A 22978-nucleotide genomic window follows, 5' to 3' on the forward strand; every position below is an offset into this window, starting at 1 on the left:
GAACACTGACAATATTTTAAACGGTCAGAGAAAAAAAAGACATTTGATGAAATCTAATTATAAAAGGTCTTTGTTTCAGATTCTTTTGACATTTTTATGGACCAAATAAATGAATCAATTAATCAAGGCGATAATAAAAGACTAATTTATAGCAGGCTTAAAAATAGAAGAAAACATTTGCACCTTGAGTTTTTGTCCTGAGCATTTGAATGATTTGGTCTAAACTTGACTGTGTTTACTCACCACTGTCGGGTTTGTAAACATCAAGTGAAGTTGATTTATATTATATGTGATGTTAATAAAATTAAATTCACATTATTGTTTTTGCCAATGTTTGCTCCTCGTTTGTTTTCTGGGGTTGAAATTATAATACAATCACTTGTCAGCTGAGTGTCGGGTCTCACGTGTTGGATCTTTGTAGATGTGACGTTATCACATGAGACAAACGTCCTCAGCAGAAATCAAACCTGGACGTTCGCACAAACCATCAGGAAGCAGACAGAAAATAAAACTAGATACAACCACTAAAAAGAAAAAAATAAAGATAAAAATAAAAAGAAAGTAGTTTCAGGTCTCTGATTTGAACACCGGGAGCTTTCTGAAGTTTAAAAACGTATCCGTAACAATCCGGAACACTTGATGGTTTGTAAATCTTTCAACAGACTTACAAAGCATGCATTCCATATTTTTTGGAGCTTAAGGTTGCGAAAGAAACATCTGCAGTTTTTCCATTGAGTTATTATCCATGTTTAATAACTCCTTTAAAATGTCCTATTTACCTATTTATGACTAAAGAGAATATGTTTAGTTGAAAAAATTAGAATGTACGAGACACAGTGGCTGATTTGAAATATTATCTGTGTTTATTATTTCCATATACAAAGAGTAGGTATCAACAGAAATGAGTCACAGGTCAAACATTTTGTAAAAAAAACAAAATCGTCAGCCTGTTTCTTGCTGCTCCTTCAAAAAAAAGCTTTTTACAAATAAACCATGTTTCAGACGTTGTCAATAACAAATCTGACTCTTTCACTCACATACACCGTGTGTCTGTCCCTCGCCCGTTCACTCGTTGTAACGGGACAGTTTGAGTCGAGGGATAATGTTCATGGACTGCATCTCCTGGAACAGCAGCTTGCAGGCGTACGGGATCCGCAGGGAGGAAACGTGGCAGGACGACTTACAGTAGTGACACCTGGGAACAGAGACCGAGAATCAGACGGGACACAAACCAGAAGATTTGGGTCTTCATCATCGAGGCTGCTCAACAGTTTCTGGGCTGCCCTGTGAAATGTGCTAAAAGATGACATTGTATCATATTTAACACACGTTTAACCATTCAAATGTTAACAAAAGCACTTAGTAGGCTGCCTGCCACTCAAGGTAGAGGAAGCAAAAAAGCATGTGAACTGAAAACCTGAAAACAACACGTTTTTTTATTTTTATTTTAAAAAGGAAAGAGGTCGTCAGAACACATCGGAGAAGCTTTCACTGATGAATCTGAATCCACAAGATTAGATCCTTAAGTTTAAATGTTAAAAAGAGCAGATTCAGTAGCCAATGAGAACACATGGATCAGGTGAGTTGTCATGAGTAAATGACAAAAGCTCTAATGTTCATTGTTGAGATTTGTAGTTTCCATTATAAGATGACCAGTGTACGTGGGCTGCTCACCAGCCTGAGTATCCCAACAGGCCGCACTGTCCGCACACGTCCACCTCGAAGGCGTCACTGGAGATCATGAGCCGCTCCAGCAGTAGCATGCTCGCTCCGTAGCCGATCAAACAGTCGCGCTCCATCTCGCCCAGACGCAGACCTCCGTCTCTGGAGCGGCCCTCTGTCGGCTGCCTGTCGGTGAGAAGGAGGGAGGAAACAGACAGAGGAATGTAGTTTGTCATTCCACCTGCTCTGATAAGATCATTTTATTTCTATCAGTAGTCAGTGAAATGTGGGTTAAATTCCCGAATGGTTGACTTTACCTGGTGAGGACGGCTCTGGGGCCTCGGGCCCTGGCATGCATCTTGTCTAGGACCATGTGCTTCAGTTTCTGATAATACACCGGTCCATAGTAGATGTAAGCCTCCAGTGGTTCTCTGGGGAAAATACAGCAACACAAAGATCATTAATATCTAACTAATACTGTAATACAGAATACATTTCACTAGGATGCAGTTAAGTGTCAGATCAAAGATCAAATGTAATATCCACATGTTTACAGTTTACATACATGTATGAAATACAAGGGATGACTGCTTCTGTTTTTCTTGTAAAATGAACATTGATGGATATGTTGTTGATTGTGTTTTTTTTTTTTACAGACAAAGGAATAACTCATTAATCCCAGATGTTGTATTGTCTTGTGAGAGCAGGGGCTGCTTTAGAAACACTATACGTATACTATGAACATTCATTAAGGTGAAAACGAGGAAGAAAAACATGAAATCATGACATTGCTCAGAGAAACTGGTTAAATATGTTGGATATGATTATTTCTTAATGACAAACAAGTTTCCTTTCTGCATCACGTGCTGAAATAAATACAAATCAGCCACAGACGAACAACACAATCTAAAAGGAGTCATACTTAAGAGAATGTTAAGCAGTAACGGGACATGTTTGTGTTAATGAGATGAAACTGTTTATTACCCTGTGATTCCTGAGGTGACGAAGTCTTTGCCCTGGTAGTTGTATCCGTAACGGACGAGGTCCTCACACACGTCCTTCACCTTGCTGCCGCCGAAGGCCGTGCCGTAGTGGAACCGTCCGTCTAAGACTCCGGCCTTCCCAGCCAACAGTTCAATCAACTTCCCCACCTGACACGAACAGAGAGACTCTTAGACGCCCAGGAATCCAACAGACAGACACTTTGCAGTGATACTTGAAACTTGGCTCAGGTGTCTCCCATGGCGTTTCCACACATTGTTTTTTTGCCGGCTGTGTGAATTGAGGACATAATTTTGGAAAAGAACACAATTGTCTATATATAAAAGATTCCCAGCTGAAAATAAATACCAGAGGAAAAACCAAGTCATGAGGATGAGGGAGCTGCTTGCAGGGCTCAAAGACGGGATTGTGATGAGACACAAACATTTTCTGCTTTCTACTGTGTCCCCGATAGAACAGTGTCCTCTATGATTTAATAAAGACATGTATTTATTCATTTTCGGTTTGCGGACAAAGCCTGAGAGGTTCCCTGAATCCTGAGAGATTCCCTGAACCTGATTAGAGGCACGAGCAGCGCAAAACAAAAAATCAAGGAGTTAGTTCAGCCAACAAGCCCAAAATATGTTTTGTCCAACCCCAGCCGTACTCATCAGGTCCCAACGGGCTCGGGTCGGGTATCCACACTCTTATTTGGTCAACCAGGACTTTACATTGCTGGCCACATTCAGGATATTGGTAAGAGAGGTGACCAAGAACCTGATGGTGACCTTACAAGATCATAATGGACACTCGACTGAGCACCATTCTGAAAGCAGAGGAAACTTCAACATTTCCTATCACTGCAACACTCCACTGATCCTTGGTGAAAACCTGGTCCAGAGCTCAGGACCTGAGACTGAAGGTTCAGCACAAGACAATGTCTCATAATTCACTGAAACTCTCTGAATGTCAATCTAACATCTCTGGAGAAACGTGAAAATATCCAACGTGAAAGAGCTTCAGAGGATCTGCAGAGAAGAAATCCCCAAATCCAAGAGAGCAAAACTGCCCCAAGAAGACTCAAGACTGTAATCACTGCCCAAGGACACAAGCAAGTGTTCCTTCACAATAAATGTCTGAAAGTTGTTTTTTTTAATTAGTTTTTTCATGATGTGACATTGAGTGATAACCTGGATTTTAACATGAGATTGCAACATAACAGAATGTGAAAAAGATAAAGGGGTCTTTCTGAATGTACTGTACAGTCTCCAGTCTGAATCCACTTTCACCTAATTTACATCCTCCCTGTCACAGCATATTGATATAGATGGTGAGCTTAGAATACACATGTACCCATCGGGGTGGGACCAGCAGTCCAAGGATGACTGATTTCAACAATTCCTCTGGGGTCGCGCCCGGAGGACCCCTGACCCCGTCACATAAAAGGAAACACCTACTCTCATTTCACTCTCAAACCACAGAAACATCCTCCCGAGCCAAACATTTCTGAGCCTTAGCCATGACAACCGCTGCCTGCAAACACACTGGCACTGACAACTTCAGCAGTAAAGATCCTGCACGTTTTTTTATAGTGTAAAAGGACAAAAAGCCGCCAGATACAGGGGCCAAGTTCCATGTCATTCATATTCAGCACCATCATGTACTGTGCGTGTTTGATAAAACATCCACACGCTGCGACGGGAGCCAGCTTCCCTGGCAGCAACAAATATCTTTTTGTGACCAGTAAGATTGCTGCTTCATGGCGTCAATGGACGTGTGCTCTGGAAGCCAATGATAACCCAGAGGAGACGAGTGGGATAATGAGGGTTTTGTCTCAGAAGAGCCGACACCAACTTATGAAGAGCGACGGTCAACACAGGAGACCGAGGTGGTTTCAGTCTGACCTGCCACAATAACAACTGTAAACAGGTTCATGGTTAAATGTCAAATTAAAACCTTTATACTAAAAACAATAGTTTTTGATTTCTTGATAAATGTCACACAGAATTTTAGAGATTAAATGATTATGTGAAACTGAAAATGTATCTGCAATTATTTTGATAATTGTTTCTGTTTAAATCACTTATTAAGCCAAAATGCCAAAGTTGGAAAACTGCTCACATGTAAACACATTTTATTTATATTATTTATGACAGTAATCTGGATTCATTTGGTTTTTAAATAATTGAACTTTGTTAAGGGTTATTTTATACTATTTAGTGGAAATTAATTAGTAATAACAGATTGTTGATTCCTATAACATATGTCTTTCAGCCGAGAGGAGTCGTACCGTCATCCTGGAGGGATACCCATGAGGGTTCATGATGATATCTGGACAGATGCCAGTGTCACAGAACGGCATGTCCTCCTGTGGGACGATGAGACCGCAAACACCTGAATACACACACACACACACACACACACACACACACACACACACACACACACACACACACACACACACACACACACACACACACACACACACACACACACACACACACACACACACACACACACACACACACACACACACACACACACACACACACACACACACACAGAGATTGCTGTTAATGCACGTTTGTACAAACATCATGTGACTGCCTCTTCACAGAAATTGCAGATGAAGCACAAAGACATAGATTTTTTTACTACTAATGTTAAAATAAATGTCCATTAATTAATCAGGGAATCAACAGAAAATAAAACAAAAAAAAGTAGTACAATATTTAACTGTTTAAGTTGTTTCAGGGTTTGTTTGTTAAGTAAAATGTCCAAACATGTCCTCTTGGTTTTAGCTTCTTACGTGTGATAATTCGATTTTGGAGGTGATGGGCATTTTCATTACACTTCACAGATAATCAAATAATCAAGAGATTAAAGAAAAGAAAACTATATTAGCTGCAACGATATCAAACCATTAAAACCAGATTTATTTCCCAATTTAAGTGTCCTCCCACTTCTGACTAAAAAAACTCTCACACTTCTGGTAAAACTGTTGTTGTGTATTGCTGCTGGAAGCTGAGGACCTCTGGCGGAGCATCACATTTCCATACTCATGTGGACAGACAGGGTCTTCTTTTGATTCACATGACGTGGGGGACAGGCGCCCTGGTAGCCAGGAGTTTAAGTGCGAGTGCAAATGTTTGCCGAGGGGCCGAAGCACTCTTCCCAGGCCAGGGTAAACAGATTGTAGGCCCATTTGCAAATGAAAAAAGAGAAAGAGGGGAGAAGAGAAGGAGAGCAGGAAGTGGAGAAAAGGTGCTTAGTGCGACAGGGAGACCGGGATTACACATCCATGACTTTCAGTTCAACTCAGAGGAAGTGGAGGGGATCAACTGGAGAGGAGAAATTGAATTCGAGCACGTGGATAAAATTCACTATTAGTCCACAAGTCAGCGACACAACACGGTGCGGACTGCTGATGCCTTTAAAGGACGCTGCAACAGGATGTTGACTGGGAACAAGTGCAACGACTTGCTGGAAAGTCATCCAACAGCAGGAAGAAGGTGGAAAGAAAAGAGAAAAAGGCGAGTGCGACAGGGCCAGAGGAGAAGGAGAAAGGGGCAAAATAAAAGGAAAGAAAAGGCAGTTCCGAAAAAAGTTTGAAGATCAGGCTAAAAGTGAAGTGAAAGAGGAGGAAATAAAGTGAGAAAACAGAGGAGGAGAAGGTGAACGGAACGATTGAGAGGGAGGGAGAGAGAGAGAGAGAGAGAGAGAGAGAGAGAGAGAGAGAGAGAGAGAGACACTAGTTCCCATAGCAGACATCCTTGGTGTTGTTTGTTTTGTGTGAAAGTGAATGATAAAAGAGGCATGAAATCAGCAGAGAAAGGCAAGACAACAGCGAGGGTTCAGAGCCCTCCATCACAGCTCATACAGCTCCACGCTGGAGGCTCGCACAATGGGCCCCTACTACTGACAACCTCTCCACCTCCTCCCCCTACTCCACAGCTGTGTGTGTGTGTGTGTGTGTGTGTGTGTGTGTGGGTGTGTGTGTGTGGGGGGGGGGGGACCAGTAAATAATTAACTTATTCTGCTCTGCTGACCAGGACTTATGAGACTGGTCATGAGTTGCTACAAGATCTATCGCTAAATTCACTTCTAATTAAATAATTAAACCCTGATTTAGGATCAGTTCCAGATTCTGTTAAAAACATTTGACAAGAAAGAAAATGTGTATTTTGATGTTGAATAAAAAAAACCAACTGGAATAAAAATGCAGGCTTTTACAAATTGTCTGTTTTCAAAAGTTGGTGTGAACGCATGTGCAGTGAAATCTGATTAAAAAGTGGCCATACATCATTTACACATCTGGGCCTCTCCATCCAGTTCTCCTGCTAACCCAGCGGCGACCCCTCTCCCTCCGTCATTATCTGAGACAGAAGACATTGTCCCATCCCGAGCTGACCGCCCAGTGGCTGTGGCGTTAATGAAGAGAGTAAATTATGCATGGCGCCAGTTAGCTTTTTGATTAAAACATCATACAAGCCCTCTATAGGGGAGGTGCAGCAAAACAATGGAGGTTGTAAACACTTTTTTCGCCCCAGCAGCAGCAGAATACTGCTGTGGTGTAATAAATTTACATAGTCTGGCACAGGACAAAGAGCCAATTAATTGAAAAGAGCTCTTGAGAGATGAGGACAGGGGGGCAGTGACAGAGCAACAGCCACTGGGACTTGACTCAACAAATGCTCCGACACAGAGACGGCCGAGGAGTCTTTTCTTGGTCCGGTCATTTACAATCTTTCATGACTATTTCAAATTTGGCCTTGAAATGAATTGAAAGTTTACTGTTTTGTGCAAATTCAGGTTTGAGTTCAAGACACTGGATGTTGTTTAAGAGAGAAGGCGGAGTGACCGAGCTGAGGGTGGCACCTTTCTGTCCGTGACGACTGCTGAACTTGTCTCCTATCTCCGGTCTCCGGGTCTGCCTCAGCAGGATCTTGATCAGGAAAGCATCTTCGGCGTTGGACGAGATCATGACCTTCTCAATGTACGAGTCTGTTGAGCCCTTATAGCTGCAAACAAATAGGACGCCAAACTAATGTTATTCCTCATGTCGGCAAATACTTGTCGGTAGGTGTAACAGGTGTAGTAACATGTGTAGTAACCGGTGTAGTAACCGGTGTAGTAACAGGTGTAGTAACAGGTGTAGTAACAGGTGTAGTAACCGGTGTAGTAACCGGTGTAGTAGCCGGTGTAGTAACCGGTGTAGTAACAGGTGTAGTAACAGGTGTAGTAACAGGTGTAGTAACAGGTGTAGTAACCGGTGTAGTAACAGGTGTAGTAACAGGTGTAGTAACAGGTATAGTAACAGGTATAGTAACAGGTATAGTAACAGGTGTAGTAACAGGTGTAGTAACCGGTGTAGTAACCGGTGTAGTAACAGGTGTATTAACAGGTGTAGTAACAGGTGTAGTAACCGGTGTAGTAACCGGTGTAGTAACCGGTGTAGTAACAGGTGTAGTAACCGGTGTAGTAACAGGTGTAGTAACAGGTGTAGTAACAGGTGTAGTAACAGGTGTGTCCACAGCGAGCTGACGCAGGCTGAGATCACAGTGAACTTGTAGGGAGGGGGGGGGGGGGGGGAGCAGACGTGCACTCACCCGACGGGCACGTCTCTGTACTGGGGCTGGCCTGGCTGGTTACTGCCCTCCAGTGGTGTCTGAGTGACAGTTGGCATTGACTTGTTTACCAACACCTGCTTGTTCTCCACTTTCTCACCTGTGGCAAACAGAAGGGCGATCACAGATTAGAGAAACACCGTTAGTAAGGCAGCCCACTTGGACTAACGGTTGTTGTTGTGCGCCCTTTTAGATGAACTGAGAGCCGTGCGTCTCGGGCAGGTGCGGATTCTGTCCTCCTCTGTCCCCCTAAGTGCAGAGCTCTGAAATCTGGATCACGCTCTACTGTCTGCAGCCTGAGTGTCTTTACTGGGTCGTGGTATGTCAACACAAAATGAATGTGATTTAAAAAGCAGCTAATACTAGTGCTGTAAGTGAGGACTACAGTCTATTTATAATTATGTCCAACTCTCAATTATTACATTACATAATATTAATTAAATACTGTTACACTGCTCATAACATAAAACAGTAAAAAGCCAAAGTAAAACACAGCACATTAAACTATCCCTCATATCTAAAGATATTAATGATTCATCTCATTTACTGGAGCAGTAGTGTCTGACGAGAGGAGCAGCAAAGCATGCTGGTCCTCTCCTGGTCCTGTTGCTACTCACCAGGGGAGCAGATGCCATCAGCATCCAGGATGCTGTGCCTCCAGATGGGCTTTCGTGTGGCAGCATCCAGCATCGGGCCCATCACCTTGTCGAAGGTCTGGTTGGTGTAACGCCGCAGCGTACACTTAGCGTTTTTATAGACGAGGCAGCGGCCAAACCCTGGAAGCATAACACACACATAAATATTATATAGGTTGTAATAGCCTTTTTTACTGCACTCAAATTGAGGCCGAGTCTTATGAGGATGAGCTCTTGTTAACTCCGGCGGGACTCACCTCTGTCGAGTGAAGCTTTGTTAAGGATCAGAGCGTCTTCAATGTCGTAGCCGCTATAGCTCATCACAGCCACGGTGGCGTTCTGACCAGCAGGAAGCTTCTCAAAGTCGATGAGCTCAATGGTTTTTGTTTTGACCATCGGTTTCTGAGGATACGCCAGCAGGTACATCAGAGTGTCGATACGGTTCCTCTGATTATAGCCAATAGTGCCTGGAGAGAGGAGACACAGATGATTATATTTGGTGGAAAATTATATTCAAAAACAAAATGTAAGTGTTTCACTGCACATTTTAAACCGATTGTCTATAGTTCAGTTATAAGAGGTGATTAATCCTCCTGTTGTTCAGGGCGGAGCCTGGTTATCAGCATCACAGAGCGACACAGGAGGAGGAACGAGGCCTGTTATGACATAAAGCCCGGCCTCCATGGAAGCCTTGACATTTGTCAGATGCTATTACTTCACAATCAGGCTACAAGCACAGAGTCTGTGATAATAGGCCCGGGCCACACAACCAGATTTGCACATGTATAGGGCCGTCCACACAGAAAAGACAAGGCAGAGGATATTGTGCCAAATATAGTTCCAGTCTGTGTTTTTGTAAGGACGGGGGGATGGGGAGGAAGGGCCGGGCTGAGGTAAAGCAGTGGGATGGGGGTGACAGAGGTTCTTACGAATGTTAGCGGTGCCGTTTGGGGAAGTTTTGGTTACCAAGGAGCTGCGGGTGCGCACTCTGTGGTCTTTCGCAGCTGAGCACACTGACCCCCCGAGCACAGCCAAAGCAGACACAATGAATTGCTAATGACACTCTGGGTGACTGGCAGGGAAAGGGCCTCCGCACACACACGCACAATAGAGAACCTACGCAAGCGCCCCATGTTTGATGTCCAAACGCGCACGCACACACACACACAGACCCACACAGACCACCCCCCCCCCCCCCACACACACACATACATACACACACACACACACGAAAAACACTCAATCCCACATACAAATGTATTGTGACAAGAGGTAGAGCAGGAGCAGAGTTTTGGGGGAGACGAATCAGCAGGCTGCTTGTATCTATGTTGTTTGTTATTCTAATGTCCTTTTGTATGATTTTAACTTGTGCAAATAAAAATGCTAAACTCTGAACCGGCAGATTTAAAAGGCTTAAGAACGGTGTTCATGTGAGATTAAATTACTGTAAGTGTTTGTGTGTGAGTGCATGCAAAGAGGTGCAGCTGTGTGGAGGATGTTTGAGGAGGGATTTGAGATCTTCACATTTCAATGACCTGCCCGCTCACTGAAGCTACCTGCTCAGCTCAGTCTTACCCATTGCCTGTTTGCCCATAGCGCACTGGTACGTGTTCCTGGGTGACTGGTTGTGGTGGGGGTAGGGAATGAGGCCGGCACACACCCCGAGCAACGTGAAGGGCTCGATCTCCAAGTGTGTTGTGAGTCTGCAGACAAAATAAGAAACAAATACGAGATGAAATAAACACATCATGTTGACCAAAAGGATCCTTTTCAAAAAATTTTATATCAGCAACATCGTGCGTCACTCACTTGTTGATCATGTGTTCATAAAGGGCGATCTGACAGTCGTTCTCCTCGTTCACATCCAGGTACTCCACAAGACCCTCATGCAGGAAATCCTCAAAGTTTCTGGAGGAAAGAAAAGAGCGTTTCAGAAATTATTCAAAGAAAAAATTATATATAAACTAATTTTGACTATTTGCTATTTCAATATACACAATTATCGGCAAAGAAAAATATATACACTCAAAACCTTGTAGCTCGCCTGACTGCTGGTCTCACCTGTAGCCCTGCGACAGGTCCTCAATGTGTTTGTTCTTCACCATCGGCTGCCCCCTCTTCACTATGATGTACGGCCTGAATGGGAAACATAGAAAAATGTAATAATTCATTGTATCCAGTTGTATCGGTAAAGTCTGTTCTATTTATTGCATATCAACATAATCTATTTTAATGCCTTTTAAAGCCTTAAGCTTGGAGGCATACTGTCATCCTGACCTGCAGAGGCGTCCTCCGTCAGACGAGATGTAGACGCAGCGGTCGGTCAAGTTGGTGGAGATGGACACAAACTCGTTGATGAAACCTGCTCTACGCATCAGCCTGAAGGTGTTGACCAGTTTATGATGGTCTCTGATGACACCCAGAATGTTACCTGTGGAACAGATACAGACACAAGCACAGATTTAAAGAAGAACGACTAAAAAAATATATCCATCATCTATCACAACAAATAATTTGGCTTTGATTAAAGGTATAATCCAACATTCTTCTCAGGTGAGACAAACACGAATCGAGTAACTTCATTTTTGCTGCTCGTCTTTCCCAGTTTGAGTCTAAGGTAAAGTTGAAACTATTTGTAGTTTTCATAACTCTCCGTTAATCATCTCGTATCTAAACGTTTTCTAAAGTGAAAAACATGCGTCATCAATTCCTGCAGTGCAATTTAACAGCATCAAATTTCTTAAATGGTTTGAGCAGCAGTCGGAAAAACAAAGATATTCATATAAAACATAGAATATCAGCAAATTCAGAGATTTGGCATTTTAGCTTGCAGCTGATTCATTTTCTAGTCAATTGTTTCATCTAATGAAAGATCGACAATGAACCAAAAAGCTACAGGTATTTATGGGAACATCAAATGGTGAACAGATTCAACGTTTGGGTTAAATTCTGTGAGAAAAACTCACATCCACAAACTTAAAGCTGAAAGAAAGAGAGACACAGCGTGCATATACAGTGGGACACCCTGAAAGCAAAGCTCCAACTGCCTGCAGGGGTTTGTTCATATCAAGTCCGACAGACAAACGAGCAGAGAACAGAGGAGACACTGTGCTCTGCCTCTGTGTGAGGGCACATTTGCACTGAACACACTCTGAAGGGCTTTGACACCTGCTGCTACCAACTAATTAAATGGTATGGCAGCTAATATAATTTGACAGTTATCAGCGGTGAGACAAACATATACAGTAATTAAGGGGCCAAGTTCTGACTCAAGAATAATACCTACTGCTGCCATGAAATTAATGACTTATCAGCCTCCCTGCAAAATGCAAAATTACCGACGCTAAACTAAACAGAATATTTTCCCTCATTCATGTTCATAAGCAACGCGTTCCAAACAGGGAGGATTAGAATTTCTTTTCAAGTGATCTGAAGCAAAAGCATCCAGTGTTAATTCTCTCGTCATTTGTTTATTCAGTTATTAGGCGGCGTGGCTGCGGAGGAGTTTTACCGTTGAGGAAGACGAGGAAGACGCTCGGGTAGGAGAGCTCCTCGCCGCACAGCAGGTTGACGTCCTCCACCCCCAGGTTGAAGGCCAGTTTGACGATCGGGCCGTCCTCCATGTCCGTGGTGATGTGGGTCATCAGAGCCAAGTTCTTCACCAGACCACAGGCCTACACCACCAGCACAACGATGTTTGAAAGCGTTTCGTCTCTGTGCCTTTACTCAAAATAATACTTCACACGACACAATAAGAGCACGCAACTATTTGGGAAAATGCTAATCCAAATCTACATTCAAAGTACAACTTCAGCTGTTAGGGGTCTCTCCTTCAAAACAATAACAAAAGAGCTTGATGAAGTCACAAAGCAGCAGGGAATCATGGGAGCTTTTGTCATTCACCACCACTGCTTATGAAAGTCTCCCTGACGTGACTCAGATACAGTTCATGTTCACGAATGAGGCAAGGTACAAAACTTCTATTCACATTATGAAGCAAAACAAACAGTGGAAGGAAAATCCAGCTAACTGGCTGACAGGGTGTTTTTAGTTCCTCTTATGTTGTTTGCCCTTGAAGTTTTAGCGGAGACGAACAAAGCCATGAGTAAAAACAGATATGGTCCAATTAGAAGGCGAGAACAATACAATGTCCTGCTACTTTAAATCAAACTATGTATTTCTCTGGTTTACTGGGTTACTATCTTTAAATCTATAATTTAACATATAAAGCTTAAAATATAGCAACATTTTTAACCTCACAATATTCAACTTTATAACATAATCTCAATTTGTTCCTTTACTTCTGAAACTATCTAACATCGCTGAAGTATGTCTTTGGTTAACAAACCTCTCAATCCGCACCCAGTGAGATTTATAACAACTGTTCTGGATTAAAGACCAAAGGTTTTACACAGTGTGGAGGGACCTCTACTGCCCCCACTTCATTGGGTCGGCAGGAGCAGGTCAGGTGTGCAGCGACACTCACCTCGCCCTCAGGCGTGTCAGACGGACACAGCATGCCCCACTGTGACGGCTGCAGGGAGCGCGGGCCGCTGACCTTCCTGGTCTTCTCAAACTGGGAGGAGATCCTGGTCATCATGCCCAGAGCCGAGATGAAGGAGAGACGAGACAGGACCTGAGTGACGCCCTGACGGTCCATCTTGAATCTCTTCAGAGACCAGTTTCCCTGTGGACATTAAAAAAACAAGGAAATCCAACTTCTGTTTTCACTTTATGACTCATTAACACATTGTTATGAAGAAAATGAATCAATGAATCAGAAAATATAGGTTTTCTATATCAATTAGGTTATAAGGAGTTTGCTGGTTGACTAATTTCATTATTTGATCACAGCTGACTTTTGAAAATCTGTTAACATCCTGCTGTTGTGATGACAGTGTTGTTGTCTCAGGTCAGATAATGTTTTAAATTCTGACATGTGTATAATGTAGTATATAAAGTAAAGTATAAGAATATATCATTTACTTTCACACGTTGAAAAATAATAAAAATATATTGAAGATTGAGTGTTCACCTCAGCTGCTATCGAGTGTTTTTAAAAATGAAAGTAATGTTTTTCAGCCACTGAGCATTACATTAAGTTTTAAAAGTTTACTAATTTTTTTTATAAAGTAACTAATGACTGTTTAGATAAATCAGAAAAATATCAAATGACTCTTTTGTACCTCAGAGCTGTCTATAGAGAGAAAGGGAGAGGGAGAGGGAGAGAGAGGGGGGGAGAGAGAGAGAGAGAGAGAGAGAGAGAGAGAGAGAGACTGAGTGCAGAGATTCTTCAGAATGACAGATGTTTTGTGGCAGAAGGATTTGAACATCTTCCTCCAGGGGAAGAGTAAATCCTCTCGGTTTAATGATTTCATTACATCCAGGGTGTCGCACACTCACCGTGGATATGGCATTGACCATGCCGTTGGTGATCTGGTCCTGCCGCATGTGCTTCACCACATCAAACTGAGCAGCTCTCTGCTTGGGAATGATCTGGTCAGCGATTTTCTTCAGCTCGGAGTTGAACTTCTTGAAGAGATCTTCAAACAGCAGAGACAGCAGCTGGAAAAGGCAGAGAGAGAGAGAAAGGGAGAGCGTTGTTGATAAAAAACACGTTTGACAGATATTAGTCAGTCGTCAAGTCTCCAAACTGAACACAGAGGAAGACAATCCTCTCAGAGTTTGAGATGTCATTGTTTCTTCACACAGTCTGACAAATCCCAGATCTCCTGGCGCCCTGCATCTGCTCACAACTCTAATCAGCGCTGAGGTGCGTTTACAGTCAGATTTAATAACCAGGTGTGCCGGCTCACTGATAAGCCTGACCTGGCCTCCGTCCCAGGTCCCTGTCCTCCTCTGCCAGGCCTACAGGAGGCAACCTCTCCCACAACCCCCACCCACCCTGTGCATTAGCATACATCAAAACAAACAGGCAGCTCTGCTTGAAATTAATAAAGAAATTAAGCTTCCGTCGCGCAGCCAGGCCAATTAGTTGAATGTCAGGGAACCATAATTGGAGAGTGAGGAGATTGCTGGCGTTGTTAGTGTGTAAGCCCCCTATTGAAAGAGGGCTCTGGGCCCCCCCCTCCTCCCATCTCCTGCTCCTTCTACAGAGCAGGTTGGGGGGGGAAATTAAAGGCCTTAAGACAGCAGTAATTACATTATCAGAGCCGGGCCTGCGGATTAGCTCAATCGCTCCAGTCAAGGCAGCAATTCTATTGTCACGGTGCTGAAAAATCCCCATGCTTCCACAGCCTCCGGATTTTGGTGCCACTGCATATCTCTCTCCTGACAAAGCCAGGCTGAAATACAGGGGGAGGGGGGACGAAAACAAAACAGGGAAAAACAAAGCTGAGGGAAAATAATGAGAGTCTTATTAAAAGACGGAGGCTGGAACAAAGATGCAGGTGAGAGATCAGGGCTGGAACAGCTTTCTGTCCTCTGGTCCGCTCCTGTGATCCATTTGCACTAAAGCTTGTGAGCATTATTGGTACAATCCTATACGTATATTATTAATGAGCGTCAAGCGTGTGTTGTGCTCTACGGGCTCTATGGGTGAAGAAAAGGTAGTTGCAGGGAAATGAATAAACAACACAACAACGGGGGGTGCCTTTAATATCAGAACTGAGGTCCGGCTCATTTACAGAATCCCGTTGATCAGTTCACAAATGAACAAATAAACAGAACCTAATAGGACTGATGTTTTGTTGAAAAGTGAAATTGGGTCGTGTAGGAGCTGTGAATGTGACGGGTGCATGAAGACGTACCTGTCCCGCCAACTCAAGACGTTTGTTGCCATAGTAATCTCTGTCGTCCACCTTGTTTTTGTTGCCCTGGGCCAGAATCACCCTCCTCACCATCACAGCCAGGTAAATACACTTAGCCCGAAAGTTGAACTCTTTGACCTGCAGAGAAAACACACAGTGATTACAGTTTGTGGCATGTACGGAGTTTGATTACCCATGATTCCTGTCTGTGTGTTTACGTACGGGCACATGTGTGAGGATAAGAGATGCAAGGAGCTCTCTGGCCTCCTCCATCTTGGTTTTCTTGGGGCCTCCCCACATTCGCTGTCTCCGCACTTTATTCCCGAGGTACCTCAGAGCCTGAGACCATAGGGCAGACAGAGCAGAGGTCAGAGAGCAGTGGACAAGTCAATCTCGAAAACAGATATAACAAAATGTTTATATTTCCTTAGTTTGAAGATTTGTTTCAAAATACAAATCTTTTTCAAAAATCAAACATGAAATGGAATTTGCCCAACCAACTCAACCTGCTGTGTATAAAACCTTTACAAATATATACAAAAATAATTGATTAAGTAGCTGATACAAGTCAATTGATTGAATTACTAATTAAACACTGTGGAGGTTGGGGCTGTTGGGTGATCATGGTCGTCCTCAGCATCGAGCACAACTGTGTCAAGGCTCATCCGTGTAAGTTGTAAGTAAGTTGAGAAGTTTTTACATGATATGCGATATGCAGTGTTTCATACATTATACAGTATTACAGTAGTACTTTGAAGTAAAAAAGTGTCCTTAATTTGTTTTTAAACACCAGACAAAAGAGAAGTGACAGGAGCAAGAGCTGGAGGAGGACACAAAGGCCTCAAAGCTCCTCAGTTCCATTCAAACCGGAGGATGTTGAAGTTACATGGGCAGAGGTTCAGACTCCAGGCCACTGTTTGTCAACTTTGACCATTTTGAGACACATTTTGACAGAAGCCTCAAAAGGCATCAACAGTCAAGTCGGCAGTGTGACAGTCAAGAGTTGTGTTTCAAGACGTGTGTTTCAAGTCTGGATGTGGAATTCTTTTTATTTTCTAGAGGAAGAGAACAGAAAACGTGTGTATGAGGACTGTGGTAGGTCAAGCAAATCACAAAGGAAATAATGGCCATTGCATGGACGCACACACACACTAACACCTGAGTCAGTGTGCCTTTGGATCCCTCTACACAGCTATAGAAAAGGTCAAAGGTTAATGAGGCTGCAGACTTTCTGAAAGACCACCCACCCTGCCCTCCATGATCCAAAGAGCATATAGAAAATAGAAATAATAATATGTGAATACACAACTCTAAAAAAACAAAAAAATATATAATATATGAACACACATATAAATATATATACAATTATCAAAATGTTTTCTGTGTCTATGTATACATCAATAGGAAAAAAGATGACTTTCAAATGTGGTTTAGGCAGATTACTTACCATCTGATAATCTGATAATGTTTCTTCAGCCTTATCTGCCTTTAATTATATAGATTTAGGCCTCATTGTGCAGAGTACAATGACCCAATGAATACCATGAAAAGACATCATGGCTGCTCCCAGACAGACGAACACGAGAGCTACAGCGACTGGTTGCTAGGAGGCAAACATGGCCTCATCAATGCATCACTGGTTCCTCCTCTAACGACATAATCTTTATTTGGCCGCTCGCATTCACCTGAAGATGTCAAAGAAAACGTGTGGGCCCTTCTCAGTGACCGAGAGGAGTGAGAGCCATCACTTAACTTCATAAGACAAAGCCTGAGTCATCGATCTCAGGGGGACAAAGACAATACCCTCTGTGGACAGCAGTTAGTGGGCATCAAAGTTAATAGGCACACGTCAGGGCTGGGTTTGATACCGTTGTTTATTTATATATAAGGCAGAATAATACTGTAAATACTATGTGTAATACTAAATACTATTGTTCTACAGATTTTGGGGTGCAAATGAATTCATCTGAACAGGCTTTGATTTATAAACAATAACCAACTTTACAATTGAACTTTGAATTCAGTTTAATCAGCTTGAAGTATTTTTTTTATTTTTAACGACTTAACATCAACATAATAAACGTGTTTTAAAGAAAATGGCATTAGTTTTAGGAAATAAGTTTATGAGCGCTGAGCGAGTCACTTACACATCCTTATGCCAAATACGACGCTGCTTAGCTTAGCATAAAGACAGCTGACAAATTAACATGTAACATCTTGTTTGTTTGATCTGAACAGAAACCAGAGGAAACACACAAGTTGTGGTTCGACACAAAGTCATGTGACTTTCTGACTCCTGTTGTCAGGGTGAGGTTGCCAGGCAACCAGCTACAACCCAAATCAATGTGCTGATTTCACTGTTGGACAAAGCTAAGCTAACTATTAGCCTGTTAACGGTCTCTGTGGTTAATGGCTGCATGTTGTGCTGCTATTGTACAGTAATGAACAGGCGTCATAAAGTTAAAAAAAGCAAATGAGTGCATTTGCCAAAATGTTGAATTAGTCCTTTAGTGACTATTTTCTGTCAAAGGAAGAAAACTCAAAGCGTCAGAGGACGAGATGTCCTGATACTTCTTAACCAATACTCGTCAATTTCCAAAAGTCTTGATCAATGTATTTAAACCTCTCTCCCTGTTAAACGCTAAGACATCAATTAAACTTCACAGCTCAGGTTGTGAAAAATGTGAACTCATTATTTACTTCAAAGACTTTAAAAGCTCCTTCCTCATTGGTAAGATTGTTTAGCAACACATTAAAACTAAATGAAGTCGTGGTTCTGTTCACTCAGATTTTTAAACGTGTAACTTTCAGTTTATGCTATTGTTTGAATTTTTCTCTTTTTGTCTTCGAAATATTATATGTAAATAGATTTCCTGTTATTTGTTTGATTTGCATTCTGTGATGTTCACCATTTAAAAACACATGGTTTGAACATTATGTGTCAATTACTGAAGCGTCTTTGTAAATCCAAATTAGAAGAGAATGAAAGCTCCCTGCTGAGGCCCAGCAGGATCACTGATGTACCTGCGTCTGTGTGAAGATCTGAGCTTTCTGACACTCCTCCAGACTGGCGCCGAAGCTGGCCATGACGTGCTCCTCTGTACCGATCATCTGCACTATCTCCTGGTCGCTCTCCACACCCATACCCTGTGTGGAGGACATGGAAACAGAGTGTGAGCATTGAAACTGGATAGAAAGCAAGATGAGAGACAAGATGGTGGACAAATGCAAAACTGTTTTAACATTCAATATGTGGGGCCAGATAAGAGCTCAATGCAAAGGTGAAACACTCAGACATTTTGCACCTGGAGCAGGAGGTGAGCAAGGAAACGTGAGATGGGTGTGTGTGTCTGCGTGTGTGTGTGTGTACAGGGAACGAGGGGTGAACTGGGAGTCATATGGTTCTCTGACATTTGCTTATGGAAATGGGAGGCTGTGGGAACGTATCCGTGTCCCAGACTGGATCTGGAAGAAGTCACCCAGGATGTACAAGTACACAGCAAACAGAGCGAGCAAACTGTGTCCTGTGGATAATGACTTCAGCTCCCAACACTCGGCGCTCACAGGCTGACATGTTTGAAGAGATTTGTCCTCACATGGACAGAAGTTAATGATGCCAGCTGGCTCACTGACATTTTCAAAAGAGAGAAAAGAGCAACACACGAAAATGAATCTGATGTAAAACAACTGAAATGACGGATCTCCAACTGCTCAGTGACGAAAAACAAGACCTCGCAGCGAATCCATGTAGTACTTATACTGTGTGAAATAATCTAGATATTCAGTAAAGCAAAGTTAAAGATAAATTGAAATTGAAACGGATAAAGTTACTTTGCAAACAAACAAAGATCTTTCTTCTACAGCCTGTGGAATGTCATCATGACAAACAGCTTCATCTAACTGTCCTGTAGCCCCCTCTACTGGACGCATCAGCTCTGCCAGGCACCATCAAGTCTAAAATCCTCTCTACCTTGAATATGATGGCGATGGGAGCGTCCTCTGACAGCGTGTTGTGTCTCAGGTAGAACCGGCCTTGTTTAACGATCATATTCGTTCTGCTTTTCTTCTCGTGAGTGGAACTGGAATTATAAGAACAAGATACAATGAAACACACGTTAGAGGAGATGAAGAAAAGTTTGAGAAAGAACGAGCAGCTTCACAAAACTCAGGAAATCTTTTTGACTAAGGAGGTAAATATGTGCAACTGAGATAAATGTGACTAGAGAGAGTCGTCATTCAACTTAAACATTTCTCTAAACAATGTCTCTTAATGAAGCACAATTAAATAATCAAATGTCAAATGATCAAGAATTGTTCATATCGAGAAATTAACAAACAAAAGTGAATTTGTGGTTTATATGTTTATGAGTAACTGCCTGTTTTGTTTGTGTTGTGAACAAGTGTGAAGGTGATGTGATGCACAGTCCTGCTAATGGTGTCATGCTGTTTGAATGAGTCAAAGGCAAATTTAAATAAATAGGAAGAGGAAGCAACTAAACCTGGATGTATACAAAGCAGGTTTCCAAATTTTGAAAATCAACACACAGGAAGGAGATGTTACTCATTTGTTATGTTTCTATGTGCAACACGGAAATCAATCAGACACTTGGTTTGTTTGCAATAAATTAACTTTTGGAGCACAAAGTATTAAAAATGTGTTTCATTAGTGGCTGTACAGACTCTTTAATAAATGTAAGTGTAAGAAGATATGTGATCACAGTACCTGGTGACTGAAGCTCCCACTGTTCCCTTCCTGTCCTGATCCACGATGATTCGATTCTTCGACAGCTGCTCCTGGATCAGAATGACCTTCTCTTGACCTTTTACAATGAAATATCCTCCTGTGAAGAGACACAGTGAACACGGTGAACAAACACCAGAAAAAATCACTTGTGCTGTCGCTACTTTTCTTTTTTATTCTTTCTTTCATGTTTTTGTGGGCTGGATGTTTTTTATAGTGTGTATTCATACTGTGTACCTGGATCCAGAGGACATTCGTTGAGTTTTGCATATTCCATGGGCGTCTTTCCTGTGAGGACACAGTTGGAGCTCCGCAGCATGATCGGCATTCTGAGAACAACACACAGTTAGTTTTACATCAACACAATCCTGTGAGGAGATGATTATTGTTTGTTGCATTAAGGAAAAAACAGAAATCACTGAATGTGAAGGTGATTTCTTTCCATCGAGGTCAGAGGTAAAGTTGCTGTGGCAGGAATTGACACTCTGGAACAAAACAAAGACAACAAACAAACAAACAAATGCTCTGCTACCTTCCGATGGGCAGGGCATTGCGGATGATTCTCTGACTGCCGCGGGTGTACTCTATGTCCACTGTGATGGGAGCGGAGTACGTCATGTCCCTGAGACGACACTGTGGAAACATACAGGACGATGAGCTGCATCACATCGGAGTCCGATGTTCTGACAATTGACATTAACAAGAGTTATTTTAATGTTTAATGACAACCAATCTACTAACTGACTAATAATAATTTAACATTTTTGAGTAATCAATCATTTGTATGTCTTCAATTTGCTTTTTATGTCTGATTAACTGCAAATTTATTTAATTTAACATGAAAACCTTAATAGTAAACTGACCTCGTGAGGAGACACTGGTCGAGTTACGTTGAAGCTTTCCTCTACATCAGGCATCCCGACATAGATATTGAGGTACCTAGAAGAGAAACGTTTATATATTTAGATTTGACGGTTAAGTGGACTCATGTATGTCTGCAGGTTGACCGTGTTGAATGAGAAACAGTGAGTTAGATCAGTCAAAGAGGTTTCACGTGTGTCTTACTTCAGGTACCACATCGGATCAGCATCACTTGTGATTTTCTCATTTGCTTTCATTATTTTCTTGATCTGCAAAAAAAGACACTCAAGATGAACTGAAATCAAGACGATACCGAGGCAGCTGTGACTCTCACACACACACACACACACACACACACACACACACACACACACACACACACACACACACACACACACACACACACACACACACACACACACACACACACACACACACACACACACACACACCTCCTAACAGAGAGACACACAGGCGTTTTTACCTCCACATTGATGAAATAGTTGAATGAGTCAATGTGCTGCTTCACCAAACCTTTCACCTGGAAAACAGATAGGCACAGTGAAATAAAAAAGTTTTTATTAGTGCTGAATGTGCAACAGTAATGTAATTCCCTTAAAGCGACTAGAGATGAAACAATCGAAATAAAAAAATGATATACAATATGTAGTTAGTTATGCACTGTGTAATCGCAGTGAGGAGGTTGAACAATTTAGTGATCTGCTTTGTTTGTCAATCTCTGTCCATAAAGAAGAGTAAAAAAACCCACAACCTTCCCTCAGGAGCAAAAATCTGTCTTTAAACTTACTACTACTACTACTACTACTACTAATAATAATAATAATAATAATAATATAAATAGATTGTGGTAATTATCAGTAACAACTGATATGATATTATTCCATTTTGATATAATTTCAGCCATATCACCTTGTACGTTTTCTTATTTCACATATCAATATGAATATAACTGCTTATGTCTTCACAGTGGTTATACATTTATTTTATAGACGTGGGATAGAGTTTAGTAAAAGCAGGTGAGTTCAGGTGTGTGTGTGTGTGTCTGTATGTGTGTGTGTTACCTTCAAGAAGGCTGGTAACAGTTTCCATTTTTCCTGTCAAAAGGAAACACACAATAAGTCAGTTGTTGTTAAACAGTTGAAGTTTTTGTTTGACACATTTTATTCTGAAGCTCGTTTCAGGATCAAATGACAAAATGTCTCCTGACAACTGCACCGACTAAGTTTAAATGCACGAACACACACACTGTACTGAACGTGTGACCATGTTGTGTTGCTCTCTGTTTCCACCACGTTAGCTTGTGTGTGTCTCAGCTTGTGAGTCTGAGTCTGGTCCGAACTCACCTCCACCGTGTTGACAGGAGCCGCCAGCTCCTGAGGAGTCATCTCACAGAACTCTCCTCCTAACACCTCCATGTTGCTTTCTCCTGTCAGCGGACACACACAGAAACTCCGCTCACACAGACTCTGTTGATGGACGCTGCCGGAAGTCGCTGCAGCATGCGTCCATGTCGTGTGCTACGCTGTAAAACGTCCGTGCGGGCGGAACCGAAGAAAGTGTTCCGCCTTTTGCTAATTCTCCGAAACTGAGAAGATAACGATATAAACACTGGAGTTGTTTTATTGTCACATAATGTTTGTACGTGAGGTTTAACGCCATGAAAATACACATCAGTAAAAA

The 22978-nt window shown here is 42.2% G+C and overlaps 1 protein-coding gene across 1 annotated transcript; it reads right to left on the reverse strand.

Annotated features, from left to right (window-relative positions):
- Positions 1–841: 841 nt before the first annotated feature.
- Positions 842–22807, reverse strand: polr3b (polymerase (RNA) III (DNA directed) polypeptide B). Its single transcript, XM_053427747.1, has 28 exons — positions 22642–22807; positions 22360–22392; positions 21762–21818; positions 21482–21546; positions 21280–21355; positions 20949–21049; positions 20654–20745; positions 20399–20516; positions 19646–19754; positions 18700–18822; positions 15898–16014; positions 15676–15813; positions 14309–14470; positions 13392–13592; positions 12417–12579; positions 11183–11336; positions 10967–11041; positions 10715–10813; positions 10481–10608; positions 9163–9372; positions 8888–9046; positions 8253–8370; positions 7522–7664; positions 4934–5037; positions 2647–2813; positions 1980–2093; positions 1675–1848; positions 842–1195 (listed from the first exon to the last, which is right to left on the reverse strand). Exons 1-28 carry the CDS (start codon positions 22711–22713, stop codon positions 1066–1068), a joined length of 3402 nt encoding a protein of 1133 aa, XP_053283722.1. The 5' UTR covers positions 22714–22807; the 3' UTR covers positions 842–1065.
- Positions 22808–22978: the final 171 nt, after the last annotated feature.

Source organism: Pleuronectes platessa, chromosome 7 (genome assembly GCF_947347685.1).
Source record: "Pleuronectes platessa chromosome 7, fPlePla1.1, whole genome shotgun sequence".
Taxonomy (NCBI): domain Eukaryota; kingdom Metazoa; phylum Chordata; class Actinopteri; order Pleuronectiformes; family Pleuronectidae; genus Pleuronectes; species Pleuronectes platessa.

Bases quoted from the DNA above. Each gene is read 5' to 3' on its own strand.
- polr3b (XM_053427747.1), bottom strand. From the start codon at position 22,713: ATGGAGGTGTTAGGAGGAGAGTTCTGTGAGATGACTCCTCAGGAGCTG. The intron at 12,580-13,391 runs GTGAGTGTCGCT...CTGGTGGTGTAG, and splicing joins CTGACACGCCTGAGGGCGAG to GCCTGTGGTCTGGTGAAGAA. The intron at 7,665-8,252 runs GTGAGTGCACGT...ATTTGTTTGCAG, and splicing joins TACAGAGACGTGCCCGTCGG to CTATAAGGGCTCAACAGACT.